Here is an 18,690-nt window from a genome sequence, read left to right on the forward strand (position 1 = left end):
GGGTAGATTTCCCTGACTGTTTACAGAGGAAGGTTTATTCCTGTTTCCCGCCGATCGATGGGGCCTGACATCCACTCTCTGTCAAAACCGTTCTGCCGCGTAGGGAGCAAGCTCAATGGTGACATCTTAGCGGCTGCCCTCTCTTCTGCACAGTCACGGTATTAATACGATTATGAAGAAATAACCCGAGGTAGCCACAACTGTGCCAGCGGATCCATTAGATCCAGAAACACGGTTGCAGGAAATCCGTTCCAGGACGCTGGAGGAGGAGAGCAACATCAGCTGGCTGGAGCAAGTGCTGGGTCAAGTCATTGGGCTGTTTAAAAGATCGCTCTATTTGCAACATGGCCTTTCCTCCCAGGCCTCACCTAAGGTTGCCAACTATGGTTGGGAAATTCCTGGAGACTTTGGAGGTGGAGTCAGAAGCGGGCAGGATTGGGGGCAGGGAGGGACCTCAGTTGAGTAAAATGCTAAGGAATCCACCCTCGCAAACAGTCATTTTCTCTGAGGGAATTGATCTCTTTAGGCTGGAGATGAGTCATAATTCCAGGGGATCCCTAGGACCCACCGGGAGGCTGGCGTCTCTAGCCTCACCTCAACAGCTGGGCTCATTGGAGCTGTTCCTTCTGAAGGTGCCACCGTGGAAATGGGCAGCTTTAGAAGTGGGTTGAGCCCCCCTGAGGAAGTCAGGATGGCTCCCACGTTTCTGGCTTTTTGCAAACCAAGAAAAGCAGAGCTGAACTACTTGGAGTGTGAACGTTTTTCCCCCCCCTGAGATCTAGCTGATATCATTCTCCATGTAGTTTAAAGCCATTACTACAGGTTATCTCCTCTGCTGCCACCAGGAACTGTTCCCTGCCCTCCTCCAAGTGACAGTTTTTGAAATACTTCAATACCTGTCCCCCTCTCATCCTACTCTTCTCCAGGCTCCAGGTCCCTCAGCCTTTCCTCACAGGGCTTGGTCTCCTGACCCCGGATCATCCTTGTCACTCTCCTCTACACCCTCTCCATTTTGTCTCCATCCTTTTTGAAGTACAACCTAACCTCAGGGCTCAGGGTGACTTATAAAGAGTTAAATGCTCAGAGACTTCAAATATTAAGTTTTGAAATATTAGAATAACTTATTAAATCTAAAATAAGTTGGACGGTTTCCCACTACCCCCTTCCTTAAATTTTAGATTTTTACCCTCCATTCCCCAGAGGGCTCAAGCTAGTTTACTACTACTACTACTACTACTACTACTATTACTACTACTACTACTACTACTACTACTACTGGTAGTGGTAGTGGTAGTGGTAGTGGTAGTGGTAGTGGTAGTGGTAGTGGTAGTAGTTGTAGTATTTGTAGTATTTGTAGTTGTAATTGTAGTTGTAGTAATATAGAAATTATATTCCACCCTCCTGTGTTTTGACTGCTCAGGGCGGTGAACATCATAATCCGCACAATACAAGTCCAAAAATAAATTAAAATAAAAATGATTCCCATTAAAAGGTATAGTTTCCCACACACGGCATTAAAACATTCACAACAAATTAAAAATATATATATATTTCAGTTTTAAAATGTAATTTCAATCTCAAAATACAATCCGCTTCGGTAAAAAGATCTACGGCTGCCTCTTCTTGCAGAAGCAAATAAAATGTTCCTGGGGGCCCTGCGGGGCGCTTGGATTGGGACCTACCGGTGGACTTTTGAACTCGGAGGCCAGGATCTTCTTGGTGTCATGTCTGGCCTCACCCAACTATCTCTTTCTTTCCAGGCGTGAGGGACTGTCCATGGTCCTGATCTCCCCCAGCAGAACATTCCACTATGGCCCCTTCCCTAAAGGAAATGGCTGAAGCGTTAAGCCAGGGGTAGTCAAACGGCGGCCCTCCAGATGTCCATGGACTGCAATTCCCATGAGCCCCTGCCAGCATTCGCTGGCAGGGGCTCCTGGGAATTGCAGTCCATGGACATCTGGAGGGCCGCAGTTTGACTACCCCTGCGTTAAGCGATTCACTTCCATTGTGCCCAGCATCCATGAGGACAGGAACGGTGAAAGGCTTCCAACGCAAACAGAAAGTGTGGCATTGAATATCTGAAGAAGAAGATGAAGAGTTGGGTTTTATACTCCGCTTTTCTCAAAGCGGTTTAGTATCATAGAATTGGAAGGGGCCATACAGGCCATATGGTCTGACTCCCTGCTTAATGCATCCATGATAAGTATCTGTCCAGCCTTCTTTGCCTCTCACCACAACAGACACCCTGTGAGGGAGGTGAGACTGAGAGAGCCCTTTTATTACTGAAGAAGAAGAAGAGTTGGTTCTTATATGCCACTTTTCTCTACCCAAAGGAGTCTCAAAGCGGCTTACAGTCGCCTTCTCTTTCCTCTCAACAGACACCCTGTGAGGTGGGTGAGGCTGAGAGAGCCCTGATATCACTGCTCAGTCAGAACAGCTTTATCAGTGCTGTGGGGAGCCCAAGGTCACCCAGCCGGCTGCATGTGGAGGTGCAGGGAATCAAACCCAGCTCACCAGATTAGAAGCTGCCGCTCTTAACTACGAAATCACGCTGACTCTGCAGCCTGATCGGTTACAGCTAAGAAGTGGAAAGAGGCTGAGATGCTTAGTGATAATCCAGCAAAAATGTATTAGGGTAAAATCCCATTGCAAGCGAAGGAATAGGGCATGTGGTTAGAGCTGCCAGGTCTGGACTGGGAAATACCTGTAGATTTTGAGGGTGGAGACCGAAGACACAGTAGATGCACCTGGTTCATATACCTCGGTCAAAGTCTGCCAACTTTAGCTACCAGTGTCTGCTCCTATGCCTTTAGGAGCAGACTTGGCCTGTGGATTTTGGCAGGCAATCATGCCTATTTCTTCAAAAGTTTCAGCTTCTAATCTCTGCAGATCCAGCCGCTATCAAAGGCGCAAGAGCAATCCAGGCTAAGATTTTTTCAGGTCAGTTGGCAACCTGAGAGATGAGCAAAGCAAACTCAGCAGTTATCTTAATTTGATGTGTTATTTTTTTGCTTGCTTACTTATTCCACATATCCCAAATTCCTCCCCAAGCAAGACCCAAAGTGGCCTACATAAGTGTCCTCATTCTGTCCTCACAACCACCGTTTGAGGTGGGCTAGGCTGAGAAGTCACCCAGAGAGCTCCCATGGCATAAGCAGGGATTCAAATGATTCCCACATAGTAGTCCAAAATGCTTAGCTACTAAACCACATCTGTCTGTCTGTCTGCCTGCCTGCCTGTATTCCTGTCTATCAGCCTGGCAGCCTGCTTGTCTATCTCCCTGCCTGTCTGTCCATCTCTATGACCATCTATCGGCCTGGCTGCCTGGCTGCCGGTCTATCTTTCCGTCCTCCTATCCATCTGCCCACATCCATTCATTTGTTTGCCTACCTACCTACCTGTCTGCCTGTCAGTCCCTCTCCCTCTCCCTCTCCCTCTCCCTCTCCCTCTCCCTCTCCCTCTCCCTCTCCCTCTCCCTCTCCCTCTCCCTCTCCCTCTCCCTCTCCCTCTCCCTCTCCCTCTCCCTCTCCCTCTCCCTCTCCCTCTCCCTCCCTCCGTCACTCACTCACTCTATCCATCCATCCATCCGTCCACCCCTCCATCTGTCTATCAGTTATCCTTCAGCTATCCATCCTTCCTTCTGACCGTCCATCCTTCCATACAATCTTCTTTCCTTCCATCTGCCTGTCTGTCCATCCATCCATCTGACCATCCATCCAGTCTTCCTTCCTTTCATATATCTATCTATCCATCCATCCTTCCGTCTATCCATCCATCCATCCTTCCTTCCAACCTTCCATCCCATCTTCTTTCCTTCTGTCTGTCTGTCCATCCATCCATCCATCCAACCTTCCTTCCATCCATCTGTCTATCCTTCCATCATCTATCTTCATCCTGCCTCTGTTCCCAGTGAGACCCCAAAGTCTCCTCCAAGGGCTCACCAGGGCCGAGCCTGCTTAGCTCCCAAGATCAGGTCAGTTCAGCATCACTCAAGCCATCCAGGGTCTATTCTTCACACATAGGATAATGCACTTTCAATGTCTAAAGTGCATTAAAAGTGCATTATCCATTGTGTGCAGAATAGGACCATGTCAGGGCAAAAAGCAGGGATTTGCCATCGCTTTCCTCCGCATAGCAACTCCAGATGTCCTTGGTGGCCTCCTATCCTAGTGCCCGCCAGGAATATCCCTGCTTAGCTTTGGAGAGAGGAGGAGACAAGGTCAATGTGAGCCCCCCAGGTAAAACTGAAAGACTTTATTAAGCAGCCCTGGGTCCTCCTGCTTGCCTCCCATGCAAAGAGTAGCAAACCCTCCGTAGCTTCCAGGATCTGGTCAGATCAGCCTCGTTCAGGCCATCCAGGTCAGGGCCAAACATGCAGAGGTGGGGTCCCCTCGCCTGCCTCTCCAGAGAGGCTCTGGACTCCCTCGGGGGCCTCCTACCCAAGGGCCAGCCAGGGCCCATCCTGCTGAGCTTCCAAGGTCTGATGAGATGGGGCCAGCCTGGGCATGGAAGCCCGAGAGATCTTAAGGATGGACGGGCTTCCCCCACAGCGTACCATGAAGCTTGTGTACAAAAGTGGATTTTGCTTTCCGCCCCCATCAGTGCCCCCCGAAAAAGGGGAATTTTGGGAGCTTTGAGAATGCATTTACGTTTACTGGCTTGGCGGAGGCTCTTTGATCTTGGTGGGCCCAGCTGATATTTGTCTACATCAGTGGTTCTCAACCTTCCTAATGCCACGACCCTTTAATCTAGTTCTTCATGTTGTGAGGACCCCCAACCATAAAATCATGCAAGGGTTCTTTCACAGAAATGAAACCAAAACTGACCCATGGCGTGAAGATCCATTGTTCATGATTGTATATAAACTGGGTTTTTTCCCGGGGTTTCTCAGTTCAGTTCTGCCTCTAGTCCCACCATGCCGATCTCGCTCTTTTCCGCTGCTCCAGTCCAGACAGAGGAGCTCTCTATTTCAATCTACCCTGCAAGGCTGTTGTGTGGATGGCACCTCCCCCCTCCCGGCCTAGCTGCTTGCCCTGCCGCGACCCCTGTGAAAGGGTCGTTCGACCCCCAAAAGGGTCCTGACCCCCAGACTGAGAACCACTGAGCGAAGGGATGCAGAACCAACCACCTGTCCAAGGGAAAGGGGTCTGCAGAAGCCTCCCTGGCTTCCCAGATCTGTGACTCCCACCACAGCTCATTATGTAGCTCTCCGGCATCACAGGAGAACCGGCTCTGTGCCAGCGGTAAACAACCTGCCAGGAACGCTTGCTGCTGGCTCGGAAACCACCCCCCGCTGAGTGGCAGAGCCACGTGATGCCCCCGGCTAGAATTACAGCAATGCCGTTGAGGAAAAATCATCTGAAGCTAGGAGAGATGGGTGAGAACTGTCAATTGAACCCTGCCAGCGGAGTGTTGTGGTTAAGAGTGGCCGCCTCTTCTCTGGAGAACTGGGTTGGATTCCCCACTCTTTCACTAGCAGCCTCCTGGGTTCCCTTGGACCGAGCACAGTTAGGTCAGAGCCGTTCTCACAGAGCAGTTCTCTCAGAGCTCTCTCTACCCCACCTACCTCACAAGGGGATTGTGGTGGGGAGATGAAAGGAAGGCGGTTGAGAGCTGCTTTGAGATTCCTATAGGAAGGATATAAATGCCAGGATATGCATATCTGATGGAGAGAGTTCTGCTCGGAGATGCCATGGCTTAGGGAGAGAGCATCTGCTTGCCCCGCAGAAGATACCCAAGTTCAATCCCTAGCATCTCCAGCTAGAAAAGGGACCAGGTAGCAGGGGATGTGACAGTCCTCTGCCTGAGATCTTGGAGAGCAGCTGCCAGCCAGGGTAGGCAATACGGACTTTGACGGACCATTGAGTATAAGGCAGCTTCGTGTGATTGCATTTTACTAGGAGCCGGAGTGGTGGTTCTGCCAGGCCCACATGCAATGCAGGGCGCAAAAGTCAGTTCATGGTGTGGTGGTGGTGACTTCAAGGTGACTTAAGGCAACCTGGTGAGGTTACCATGGCAAGAGATGAATCAAGGAGGTTTGCCAGTATCAGGCCTGTGTGTAGCGACCCTGGACTTCCTTGGTTTTAAGCCTGCTTAGCTTCCATTTTGGTGCAGTGGCTAAGAGGAGCGGACCTGGCAAGCCGCTCCTCCACATGCAGCCAGCTGGGTGACCTTGGGCTAGCCACAGTCCTGTTAGAACTGTTCTTACAAAGCAGTTCTGTCAGAGCTCTCTCGGCTTCACCTACTTCGCAGGGTGTCTGTTGTGGGGAGAGGAAGGGACGGCGATTGTAAGCCGCTTTGAGACTCCTCTGACTAGAGAAAAGCGGCATATAAGAACCAACTCTTCTTCTTCTTCAGTAATCTCAGGGCTCTCTCAGCCTCAACCACCTCACAGGGTGTCTGTTGTGGGGAGAGGAAGTGAAGGTGGTTGTAAGCTGCTTTGAGACTCGTTTGGGCAGTGAAAAGCGGGGTATAAATAACACCTCTTCTTCTTCTTCTTCTTCTTCTTCTTCTTCTTCTTCCAAGATGTAGCAACATTGGGATAGCCTGGATCATCCTCGTCAGGGAACTTCGTGATTTATTTTGGTTAAGTAACACAGAGGGGCTCTTGCTCAGTGGTAGAGTACTTGCTTGGCATGCAGAAGGTCCCAAGTTCAGTCCCCAGCAAGTCCAGTTAGAAGGGACCTGGGAGGAGGTGATGGGAAAGACCCTGAGAGAGACCCTGGAGAGCAGCTGCCTGTCTGAGTTGGCAATACCACCTTGGATAGACTAAGGGTCTGATTCGGCATAAGGCAGCTTCTTGTATCTGTGTTCCCCTCGGAGTTGTAGAAGGCACAAGCCCTGCTGGACCGGAGGTCACATCAATACCCGAAATCCGCCTTTCATTGACGTGAAAACATTTTATGCAGCAGCCACAGGGAAAATCTTTAAGATATGCAACGGAAAATGCAACAGAAATCCACTACGGAAGTCATCGCCAACTGGCATAATTTAAAGCAGGGGTAGTCAACCTGTGGTCCTCCAGATGTTCATGGACTATAATTCCCATGAGCCCCTGCCAGCAAATGCTGGCAGGGGCTCATGGGAATTGTAGTCCATGAACATCTGGAGGACCACAGGTTGACTACCCATGATTTAAAGGACGCAGAGACACAGGCCGTAAACCTCCAAGAGGCCAAGGCCAAAGCACAAGATCTGCCAGTGGTCCCTCCTCCGTACGGTAGGGCTGCAGGCAGCAAACATAACTCCCCGGCATTGACATCTCCGTTATTTTTTGGACGATTTCAAAACTTTAACAGCCAACACTTTCGTCTGGATGAGACTTTTAACTTGATGTAAAAATAAGTTGACAGAAAAAAAATGGAAACTTTTAAAAACAAACATTAAAAAAATACGGTGTGTTAACGTTCGATGTTTTGACATACTTCTTACACGACAATCCAATTCCCACAACCTTTTTTCTTCCTGACTGGCAGCAGCTCTCCTGGGGCTCAGGGAGTCTTTCACAGGGCCAGGGTCTTCTCCTTCCTCTTAACTTTGTACACCAGAGTGTTGTACTCCAACACTCGCTAGGTTTCAACCAGAAATGCCAAGGATTGAACCAGGAACCTTCTGTAGGCCCAGGACTGAGCCGGGGCAATTCTGAAAGCCCACCTGACCTTGAGGAGGCCTCCTGCCAACAGGGTGCCAAGACTATCGCTGTCTCCCGTTCCCCCTCCCTACCCGCTGATACTTAGAGGTACACTGCGTTTAAACATGGAGGAAACATTTCACTCCCGCGGCCCACAGCCAAATGGGTCCTGACCTTACTGAAATAACAAATATGGAAACACGGCTAGGAAGACACGTGGACCAGGAGGACATACGTATAATAAGCAGAGAGTCTTATAAATTTAACGCAATCTAGACAGCGACGGAAAGGCAGTATAGCTGGATAACATAGTCCATTCTCAATTGAAGAAGAAGAAGAAGAAGAAGAAGAAGAAGAAGAAGAAGAAGAAGAAGAGTTGGTTCTTATATGCCACTTTTCCCTATCCAAAGGAGGCTCAAAGCGGCTTTCAGTCACCTTCCCTTCCTCTCCCCACAACAGACACCCTGTGGGGTGGGTGAGGCTGAGAGAGCCCTGATATCACTGCCCGGTCAGAACAGTTTTATCAGTGCCGTGGCGAGCCCAAGGTCACCCAGCTGGCTGCATGTGGGGGAGTGCAGAATTGAACCCGGCATGCCAGATTAGAAGTCTGCACTCCCAATCACTACACCAAACTGGCTCTCAGAAGCTACGCAGGGTCAGAGCATGGAAGGCTGGCCATCAAGGAAGACTCTGCAGAGGACAACAAGGCCAAACCCCCTCTGTTCATCTCTTGCCTTGTAAGCCCCTTGCTGAAGTGGCCGTAAATTGGATGCGACCCATTGGTCTTTTACGTACGCAATCTAGTGAGACTCCTCTGCCTTCCCAAATGATGGCCTGTCCAAGGAGTCAAGGACTGGGGGGGGGAGGGTCTTCACCATTCCCCCCCCCCCCAGACTCCTTTGCTGGCAGAGGTTCCATATCTGGGTGAGAATATCCAGGAAAGAATCGAAGGGGACGATTCCCTCCCTTGCCTCCCACTCATTTCCAGTTTCTTCCTTTTAATAACCGGTTCCCTTTATTACAAAGGCTATTATCTCCCCCCTGCGCCCCCCCATCTGAAAAAATACAAAACGCTTCCTAAGAAAGTCGACTTCTGCAGCGGAGTAAAAGCAGCGGATAAGGTCTTTGGGGGTTGATGTATCCCAATGTCGCTGGCTACTATTATTTCAGATTTCTTTAGGATCCCATATCCCCCCCCCCCCCCCCGCTGCATTCTAGCATGCTGGCGTTTCTCTCCCTCTCTCTCTCTCTCTCTCTCTCTCTCTTTCTCTTTTTCCCTGGCTTGCTCTCTCTGTCTCATTTGACAGGCAAATTTGCAGACATAGCTGGGGGCTAACAACCTCGTTTGACAGTCAATTAACCGTGAATAGTCAAAGCCAAGACAGTTTGCATTACATAAATGGAAAATTAGATTCCCTGTTCCCCCCCTCCTCCCCCTCTTTCTCTCCTAAGAAACAAAAAAAAAAAGAGAGGCCCCTTTTCCTTATAACCCTCCCTGGCAATAGACAACTTAGTATCAAAACTTCTAATCACGTCTTTCCCTCCCCCTCCCCCTCCCCCTCCCCCTCCCCAAAAGCCCTTGGAGACATTTAGCAATCAGTAAAAGGTGGTGGTTCCATTTAATTTGTATAATGTAATTTTTGTCAATGCATTATACATTTTGTGTAGAGATCATTATCACGGAGATAATATAAATGTTGCCATAGATCTCATAAAACACCTTTAATGTCTCTCTGACAGATATTAAAAGCAATAAGCTGTGATCTTTTTTAATGGAAGGTTTCAAAGAGAACATTTCAATTATTGTCATTTTATGTGCGCTCTCTCTCTCTCTCTCTCTCTCTGTCTCTCCCCCACTCTCTCTCTCTCTCTCTCTCTCTCTCTCTCTCTCTGTCTCTCCCCACTCTCTCTCTCTCTCTCTCTCTCTCTCTCTCTTTCGCCAGCCTCCTCCATTGTGTAATCTGATATATTCCCGAAATTTCCTGCTGAAATCTGCCCTGCAATTAATAATCTTATTGCTAATAATGCCTCAGCCACCCTCCTCACACACGCAGATTTATACAAACATACACACATACACACATATACACAAATACACGCACACATATACATATATACATATACATATAGATTTAGATATACGTATATATACACATATCTACATATACACGCACACATATATATACATACACAAATATACACACATATATACACACATATGCATGTCCAGATCTGGGCTTTTGTTTGTTCGATTTTGTATTTGTCTTAATACAAAAGAGGCAATCATTTGTCAAGACTTGGGGCCGGGGAGTCAGCGCCTTTGTGCCCAGTGGGGGCTTACTCCCAAGTAAACATGGCCAGGATTGGGCTTCCGGTGCAGATGTTGGGGTACCTGTTATGTTCCTCCAGAAATCGCCTCCTGGATGGTCGGCGTCTGTGATGAAAAAGCTGTGCTCCTTATTCTTATCTAAAAACAACAACAAGAAGAAGGAAGTGGGGAGGGAGGAAGAGTTATACTAAGCAGCAGGAAATCCACCCCTCCCTCCATCACAAAACCAGCCCCAGCGTCCAGTCCTGCCCGGTGTGATGTCAAATTTGGAAAGAATCATAGAATCATAGAATCATAGAGTTGGAAGGGGCCATACAGGCCATCTAGTCCAACCCCCTGCTCAACGCAGGATCAGCCCTAAGCACCCTAAAGCATCCAAGAGCGGTGTGGGATGCCTGTATGCACAGGCTAGCATGTGGGAATGTTATAGCCATCCGTGTCGGCCATTGCAGTCCTAGCTGCCTGTGTGAGTCTGGTTCTGATACAATGGAGCAGGGGTAGTCAAACTGCGGCCCTCCAGATACCCATGCACTACAATTCCCATGAGCCCCCTACATGTGCTGGCAGGGGCTCATGGGAATCGTAGTCCATGGACATCTGGAGGGCCGCAGTTTGACTATCCCTGCATTGGAGGGTTTCCCTATCAACATAAGCACGCCTGCCAGACTCATATCCGGTAGGGGTAGAAATGAATGCCTGTGTTTTCTCGTTTCTTCAAGACCAGCTGAATTGAACTTTTGGAGAGGGTGGGGAGCTGGGAAGTGCCTTCGGGCAACCCCTTGGTGTTTTCAAGGTGAGAGGCATCCAGAGGTGACTTGCCCCTGCCTGCCAGCCTCTGCATAGACACCCTGGGCTTCATTGGTGGTCTCCCCTCCAAATGCTAACCAGGGCTGATCCCAGTAAGCTTCTGAAATTTGCTGAGATCTGGCTAGCCAAGACCACGCAGGTCGACTAGCCAAGGCCACGGTGGACTTGATTCACACTGTCACAGGGAGGGCCGTGCCATGTGGTAGAGTCCCTGCTTTGTGCAGCCAGGGTCAGTCCCCAGCATCTCCAGCATCATGGCAAGTGATACTTGAAGCCCTTTGCCTGAGACCCTGGACAGCAGCTGTCAGTCTGAGAACACAAGACTGGCGTTGACAGGCCTGGGGTCTGATTCAGGGTAAGGAGGTTCCGTGTGTTCAATGCTTGCTGGAGAAGAGAGGGCGTGGTTTGGTCTTAGAGCCTCTGCTTGGCTTGCAGGAGGTCCCAGGTTCGATCCCCGGCATCTCCAGTTAAAGGATCAGGCTGGAGGGGATGGGAAAGACCCCATCCGGAGACCCTGCAGAGTGCCTGCCAGCCTTACTCTTCATTTATCCTATGGCAGGTATCTGCCGTAGTCAGGAGATCTGAGGATTTAGCAGCCAGGCAAGAGTCATTTGGAGGTTCCATGCCATGAAGACCCCCTAGTGCTCTTTGGAGGAACTACAACTCAAACCTTTGGAGGTCTCCCATCCAAATACTAGCCTGGGTTGGCCCTGCTTAGCTTCTGAGGCTCGATGTGATTGGGTGTGCCATGGAAGGACGGCTGCCAGATGGACGGTCTGATTTGGTAGACAGCAGCTACGCCTACGCTGGCATTCAGTCCCCGCTGGCATTTAAGGTGTTGCTGGCCTCAAGTGACAGACACCTTTATTTGTATACATGGCTCATACACAAATGACCTATAGCTCAGGGGTGGCCAGACTGGCTCCCCAGAGGTCTGTGGACTACAATTCCCATGAGCCTCTGCCAGCACATGTAGGGGGCTTATGGGAATTGTAGTGCACGGACCTCTGGAGAGCTACTGCCTGGCCACCCTTGCTATAGATGGAGCCACCGAAGCAATTATTTTAAGGACACAAATAGTGACAAGGGAGGATCCAGGCAGACCACAGGGGTGTGGCCCCTGGCCCGGTCGCTGCTAGAATTTGCCCTGAAGAGGGAAGCCAGCTCCTGGTTTTTGCTTGCCTGTGAAGGTTTCTTCTTTCGTGGATATGACAACGTGAGGCCCTTCCTTGTTCTTCAGGATCTACCAGCATTAAAACAAAGAAAAGAAAAAGGTTATTATTTGTGTGACTGTGAAATTGTTTTGATTTTGCTGGTCTATGACCGTAATAAAGATATGTTATGTATGAAAAGAAAAAGGATTCACCCCCCTGATGTGCCCCTTGGCCTGTATTTCAAAGAACCCTTTCCTGAGAGTAAACCCAGCTAGAAGGATTGCTCTCCCAGAGACACAACAGGGACACTCAGCAAGAGAAAACGGCGGCTGCCGGAAGGTGCCCCTGGGCACTGGGTTGGGGGGAGGGTATCCCTTTAATCACCCCAAATGGAGCTCCTTCTGTGAGGAGCTCATATGGGCAGGGGGACCATGTACCCGTTCGTTGTCCTGGGGACTGCAGGGAGAATATCCTGCTGGGTCAGCCTAGGACTGCATTTATCCAGCAACCTGACTCACACAGTTCCTCTGCAGGGTCAACAACAGGGCAGAGAGGCTGAGGCCTTCATAAGAACCTCAGAAGAGCCCTGCTGGATCAGACCAATGGCCCATCTAGTCCAGCATCCTGCCTCACACAGCAGCCAACCAGCTTTTCTGAAGGGCCTTTCCCGGATAAGAACATCAGAAGAGCCCTGCCATATGAGACCAGGGGTCCATCTAGTCCAGCATCCCGTCTCACACAGGGGCCAACCAGTTCCTCTGAAGGGCCAACAACAGGGCAAAGAGGATGAGACCTTCCCCTAATGTTGCCTTCTGGCAATGAGATTTGGTGGTCCACTGCTTCTGAATGTGGAGGTTCCCTGTAGTCGCCATGGCTAGAGAGCCAGTGGGGCATAGTGGTTAAGAGCGGACTCTAATCTGAAGAACAGGGCTGGATTCCCCGCTTCTCCCCATCTGGCCAGCTGGGTGATCTTTGGCTCGACACCGTTCTCTTGTAACTGTTTTTCACAGGGCAGTTCTCTTAGAGCTCTCTCATCCCCACCTACCTCACAGGGTGTCTGTGGTGGAGTGGGGGAAGGAAATCTAGCTAACCTGCCTTCAAAGACTTTTCAGCCTTCCACCATTGCTGTGCAGAAATATTTGTGTATGTGATTCCCCAATGACCACGCAGGAAAACCAAGAGGCTGCTGTTTTTGAAACTTCCTAATGTTCACGGGTGATTTCTGGTCTTCTTCTGGAAAGGAGCCAAGCACATGTGGCATCAGATCCTAGGTGAGTACTCAGGAGACTCCCTGCTTATGGGAGAGTCCGGAAATCTGGCAGGATCCTGCTCTTTGTTTACTCAGAAGTAAATCTGTCAGATCAATCCCTCCCCATTAGACAGCTTTTGGGGAAACATTGGGGAATTCACAAGTGCTAAATGGAACCTCCATGTTCAGAGGTAGTTTGGCCCCAAGAACTCAGCTGATGCTCTTTTCTACCACTGTAAAATTCAGTGACAACCAGCCACGGTGGTGAAAGGGACCTCTATGCTCAGAGGCAATCAACCTCTGAGGCAACTTCAGGGGAAGTCCTATGCCTCCCTTCCCTGTTGTTATCTCTCCAGAGGAACTGGTTGGCCACTGGGTGGGACAAAATGCTGGACTGGATGGACCCCTGGTCTGATTCAGCAGGGCTCTTCTGAGGTTCTTATGAAGGCCTCGGCCTCTCTGCCCTCCTGTTGGCTGTCTAGAGGGACTGGTTGACCACAGTGTGAGGCAGGTTGCTGGAAGAGATGGACCCCTAATCTGATCCAGCAGGGCTCTTTGTGAAGGCCTCGGCCTCTGTGCTCTGTTGTTGGCCCTTCAGAGGATCTGGTTGGTCCTTGTGGGAGGCAGGATGCTGGACTAGATGGACCACTGGTCTGACCCAGCAGGGCTCTTCTGATGTTCTTATGAAGCCCTCGGCCTCTCTGCCCTGTTGTTGGCTCTTCAGATGAACCAGTTGGCCACTGTGTGAGATAGGAGGTTGGACTAGATGGACCACTGGTCTTATGCACCATGGCTCTTCATGCTCTTATGTTCTTCACTAGATAGGTCCTTGATTTGGTCAAAAGACAATTCATACATCCCTTTGTTCCCAAGATTTCTGTTCCTTAGGGAGATTTCTTCGAAAAAGATCTCTGAAATCAATAGCGCTTACTCCCTACAGTAATGACTGGGGAAGGCACTGGCAAACCACCCCGTATTGAGTCTGCTATGAAAACGCTGGAGGGCGTCACCCCAAGGGTCAGACATGACTCAGTGCTTGCACAGGGGATACCTTTACCTTTACCTTACCCCCTACAAAATGAGGTTAGGATCGGAGTGACCATTACCCGATGCAGGATTTCCAAGGGAGCAGCTGAGATCAAAGGACAGTTGGGTGCCAGCCCTTCCCTACTAGTGAGGAGTACACATTGAGGACCTCAGTCCAAGCCGGATCTTAATTGCATTGAAAGGAAGGAAGGTGCCCAGCATGGCGTAGTGGTTAAAGTACTGTACTAGCACCTGGGGGCCCTGGATTCAAATCTCCACTTGTGTCACAGGATCTTGATGGGTGACCTTGGATCAGTGTCTCAGCCTGACCTACCTCATAGGGGTGTTGTGAGGATTAAATGAGGAGGCTGAGTAAAGCACTGTGGGTCCTCTTTGGGAAGCAAGGTGGGATATAAGTCCATAAAAATAAAGCAGAAGGGATTTTTCTTTTCCACACCACGATTTTAAGCACATTTCTTGGGAATACAGACCCTTTAAGATTTTGGTTATTTGAGAGCAAACCTCATCCAGACAGTGGGACTTACTTCCGAGTAAACATGCACTTCTTCCTGATTTTAGGATGGAGCATGTTAAGCAAGGGTTCTCTTCATGAGGTTGATGGGGGCCTTTTAACGCTAGACTCTGGCATCCCACCCCCCTGCAACCCCTTTCTCACAATCAGAAAGTAGACTTAGAGGGTTTATGCCTGGGCTTTACCATGCCAGACTGCACAAGAGAGTTCATGATCAAACACTTTCCCATACATATAAGCAACCAAAAATTTGAACCCTCGCCTTCATGTGGAAAACTAGTATCTCAGGGACCTGGCGTAGTTTTCTCCTTGAGATGCTAGGTTTCTAGATTCACTCCTTTTAAAAAAAAAATTAGAAAAGCGTGTTCAGACACACTAACACTCCTCTGCAGTCTAAGGTGGTACGGGCCTCTCTTGTCCCTGGAATCCAGGCCTTCCAGCGTATACATCCGACAGGGTTCGGTTTCCTTGCTAGCTCAGAATTCTGTGCTAACAATCACACCCCATTCGTTGGCTTGACCCTCAAGGTGTGTTTTTTACGCTCTGCTTCTCACTCCCCGAAAGAAGCTTCCAAGAGGCTAACAAACACCTTCCTCTCCCCACAACAGACTCCCGGTGAGGTCGGTGGGGCTGAGAGAGCTCTGCGAGAACTGTATCACCCAGCTGGATGCATGAGGAGAGGTGGGGAATCAGACTGGGTTCTCCGCCACCCCCGTCCACATCAGGTCCTGAGGGATCTCCCACCCTAAGTCTTGCAGGTCTTGCAATATCAGGTTCGCAGTTTCATTTCATTTTAATTTTAAAGCTCCCTTCAGCGGTCCCCCCCCCCTGTCAATTCCATCCCAGTGACTGTGAAGGGGAGAGCGAAGAAAAAGAGAGGAGACCCCCCCCCCGAACCCCACCATTCATCCTCCCCCCCCTCATCTGGGAGCCCCCTCCTGCCTAGAGGGGCCTTGCAATATGAACAATTGCTGCAGGAGCCTGGGGAGGGGGGGGCGTATTTACATCTTTGTAAGGGGGCGGCGGCTGTTCCTCGGCTGCCGGGGGGTGGGCCGGGCTGCTCTCCCCGCTGCTGCTGCTGGCCCCCTTGGCAGGGCAGGCGGGCAGAGGGGGAGGCGGCGGCGGCGGCAGGAGCTGCTCTGCGTTGGCCCCCCCGGATTTCTCCTCGGCCTCCTGGGCAGCCCTGCAGGGGGTCAGCGTGAAAGGCCCCGTCGGCGGGCCCGAGCCGTTCGGCCGGTCGCGGTCGGCTCCCTTGTCCGTCAAGCCCCGGCTGTGGAGGTAGCGGCCGGAGCCCCCGAGGGGGTCCCCCCCGCCCGGCTGCCCGCCGCCGTCCTCCTCTTCCTCGCCTTCCTCCTCCTCCTCCTCGGGCTGCTTGTGGCTCTCCACGTCCACCTCGGGCTCTTCCTCCTCCTCCTCCTCCTCCTCTTCCTCCTCCTCCTCCTCCTCCTCGGTGCTGTCCTCGCTGGGGTAGCTGCAGCTGGTGCCCCCCGGGGAGAGGAGGCGGTGGGCGGCGGGGTGGGCGGGCTCGGGCTCGGGGGGCAGCAGGAGGAGGGGCGGCGGTGAGGCGGCGGGCCCGCGGGGCTGGTGGTGGTGGTGCAGCTTGGCCAGGCTCTCCGAGTCCTCTTTGCCCCCGACGGGACGGAAGGCGCTGGAGTGGTGGTAGGCGGACGCCCCCTTGCCCCGCGGCGGCCCGTCCAGCAGGTGGGCCTGGCGGGACCCTCCCCCGACGCCCCCTCCGCCGCCGCCGCCGCCCTCCGTCGCGGGTGACCGAACCGCCTCCCCCCCGCCGCCGCCGTCGAAGCCCCGCGCCTCTCTGCTAGCGCCGCTGCTGCCGCTGCCGGCCGGAGGAGCGGCGGCGGCGGGCGGGGTGCCCAAGCCGGCGGCCCCGCCGTCGGTGCCGGGCTCGGCGAGGTCCAGGAAGGCTTGGCGCAGCAAGCTGGGGCTGTCGGCGCCCAGGGCCGAGCAGCCGGGGGGCTGGGGGGGCGGCTGCAGGTAGGGGGGCAGGCCCGGGAGCCCCCCCGGGGCGCGGGGCGGCCAGAACATGCAGAAGGGCGGGTAGAAGGCGGCGGCGGCCGCCGTGGCGGCGTCCTTGCGGGTGCCCGGCCAGAAGAGCCCCGAGAGCCCGGCGCCGCCCGACGGGGCGCCCGCGCCGCCCTTGGGGCCGCCCTGCCCGCCCACGCCCAGCGCCTCGGCCTCCTCCTTCTTGTGGCACAGGCTGAAGGCGGCGGCGGCGGCGGGGAAGCCGTAGGGGTGCGGGAAGAGCCCCCCGCAGGCGGGGAACTTCTGCAGGACGCCCCCGAACGACGCGCCCTTGCTGGGCACCGGGATCACCGGGTAGCTCCGCGGCGCTTTGCCCGACGCGCCGCCGCCGCCTCCTCCGTGCGCCACGACGGCCGCCGCCGCCGCCGCCGCCGCCACGGCTTCGTGGAGCTCGTCGTCGTCGTCGAAGCGGCCGCGCTTGGCGTGCAGGTCCGGCGGCGGCGGCGGGGGCGGCGGCGGGGGTCCGCCCAGGAGGTGCGGGCCGAGCAGGCCGCCCCCGACGCCCACCACGGCCGCCTTGACGGCGCCCAGCGAGTGGCAGTGGGCGGCGGGGGCGCCCTGGTGGGCCTGGTGGGCGGCGGGCAGGGCGCGCTTGCGGCTGCCCCCGTTGAACATGGCCTTGACGTCCTCCCAGGCGAAGACCATCTCGTCGGGCGGGGCCTTGTCGGTGAGCTTCAGGTGGCGGCGCCACGAGTTGAAGTTGGCGGCGTCGGGCTGCGTGTACTTGGCGTCGGGCGTGCGGTGCGAGTGGAAGATGAACTTGTTGGGCGAGAAGTACATGCTGCAGTAGGCGCACTTGATGCACTTGGCCCGCGAGCTGTTGTAGCGCGCCGGGATGAAGCTGCCGCGGCAGCCCCAGGCGCACTCGTGCGACACGTCGAAGGCGAAGTTGTCGGGCAGCTTGGGCGGCCGGTTCTCGCCCAGGAACGACTTGCACAGGCGCTCGGCCTCCCGCTTGGTGATCATGCCGCAGCGGCGCGACGAGATGGGCATGGCGCCCGCCCGACGGAGGATCTCCAGCTGCACCGGCGTGCACTGCACGCACGTGATGCCCAGCGCCACCCGGCGGTTGTGGATCTCGTTGTAGCTGAAGCTCTTGAGCAGCGTGTTGGAGATCTGCGCCAGGCACAGGCGCTCCTGGCCGTCGATCACCAGCGAGACGATCGGGATGCCGTACAGGATCACCTGGCCCACCTGGTTGGCCTTCAGGCCGCCTTGGGACGGAGGGCCCCCCCGCGGGGCCGAGGACCCCCCTGCCACGGAGGAAGCCGAGGAGGATGAGGACGACCCCGGGCCCAAGGCGTCCGACGGGAAGGCCCCCGAGGGGGCGGCCAGCAGGAGGTCCGCGTGGCCGGACAGAGGGCTGCTGGCCATGGTCCCCGGGCCCCGGAGGCTGCCTTGCGAGTGGCCTGCGGAGGAGAGAAAGAAAGAGGGGCCATGAGGACTAGCGCCATGGAGACCCTGAGGCAAATGTCAACTTTGGCATCAGCCAAAGCTACTCTCATGTAAGAGGCAAGTCAACTGAGACATTCTTGATAGAAAATTCAGAGCAGTTTTATTAGAGCCGTCATTATAGAACCTTATTGCCAAGAAGAACTGACATGGCCAGCCTTGGGGTACATATAGACACCCTCCCCTTCCCCACCAATACCCCCTTTCACCATCCTTAGCTATTTCCATGGCAGAAAGGCTTTTATCATCAAATAAGATGAAGACAAAGAAGAAGAGCTGGTTCTTCTATGCTGCTTTTCTCTAGCCGCAATTTCCTCCTTCTTCTCGTAAGATTCTTTTCTTAGGTAGCCATGTAGACAGACGCCTGTCCCTATCTCTCCTCTGCACTATCACAGTATGCCGTTCCATAAATAAATCCTTTTATCTCCTTTATCCTAAAATACAGTGTGTGCATACCTATGACTTATTTAC

The 18,690-nt window shown here is 53.0% G+C and overlaps 1 protein-coding gene across 2 annotated transcripts in view; it reads right to left on the reverse strand.

The window, feature by feature from the left end:
• SKOR2 (SKI family transcriptional corepressor 2) overlaps positions 1-18,690 on the reverse strand; it is a 72,808-nt gene that overhangs the window by 12,581 nt on the left and 41,537 nt on the right. For both annotated transcript variants that reach the window (XM_077346736.1, XM_077346737.1), the window contains exons 2-4: positions 15,733-18,176; positions 11,949-12,009; positions 10,023-10,097 (exon numbers count right to left, since the gene is read on the reverse strand). In XM_077346736.1, coding sequence (XP_077202851.1) covers positions 10,023-10,097; positions 11,949-12,009; positions 15,733-18,141 — 2,545 coding nt within the window. In that variant the 5' untranslated portion in view covers positions 18,142-18,176. The remainder of the gene's footprint in view (positions 1-10,022; positions 10,098-11,948; positions 12,010-15,732; positions 18,177-18,690) is intronic.

Source organism: Paroedura picta, chromosome 7, assembly GCF_049243985.1.
Source record: "Paroedura picta isolate Pp20150507F chromosome 7, Ppicta_v3.0, whole genome shotgun sequence".
Classification (NCBI taxonomy): Eukaryota; Metazoa; Chordata; class Lepidosauria; order Squamata; family Gekkonidae; genus Paroedura; species Paroedura picta.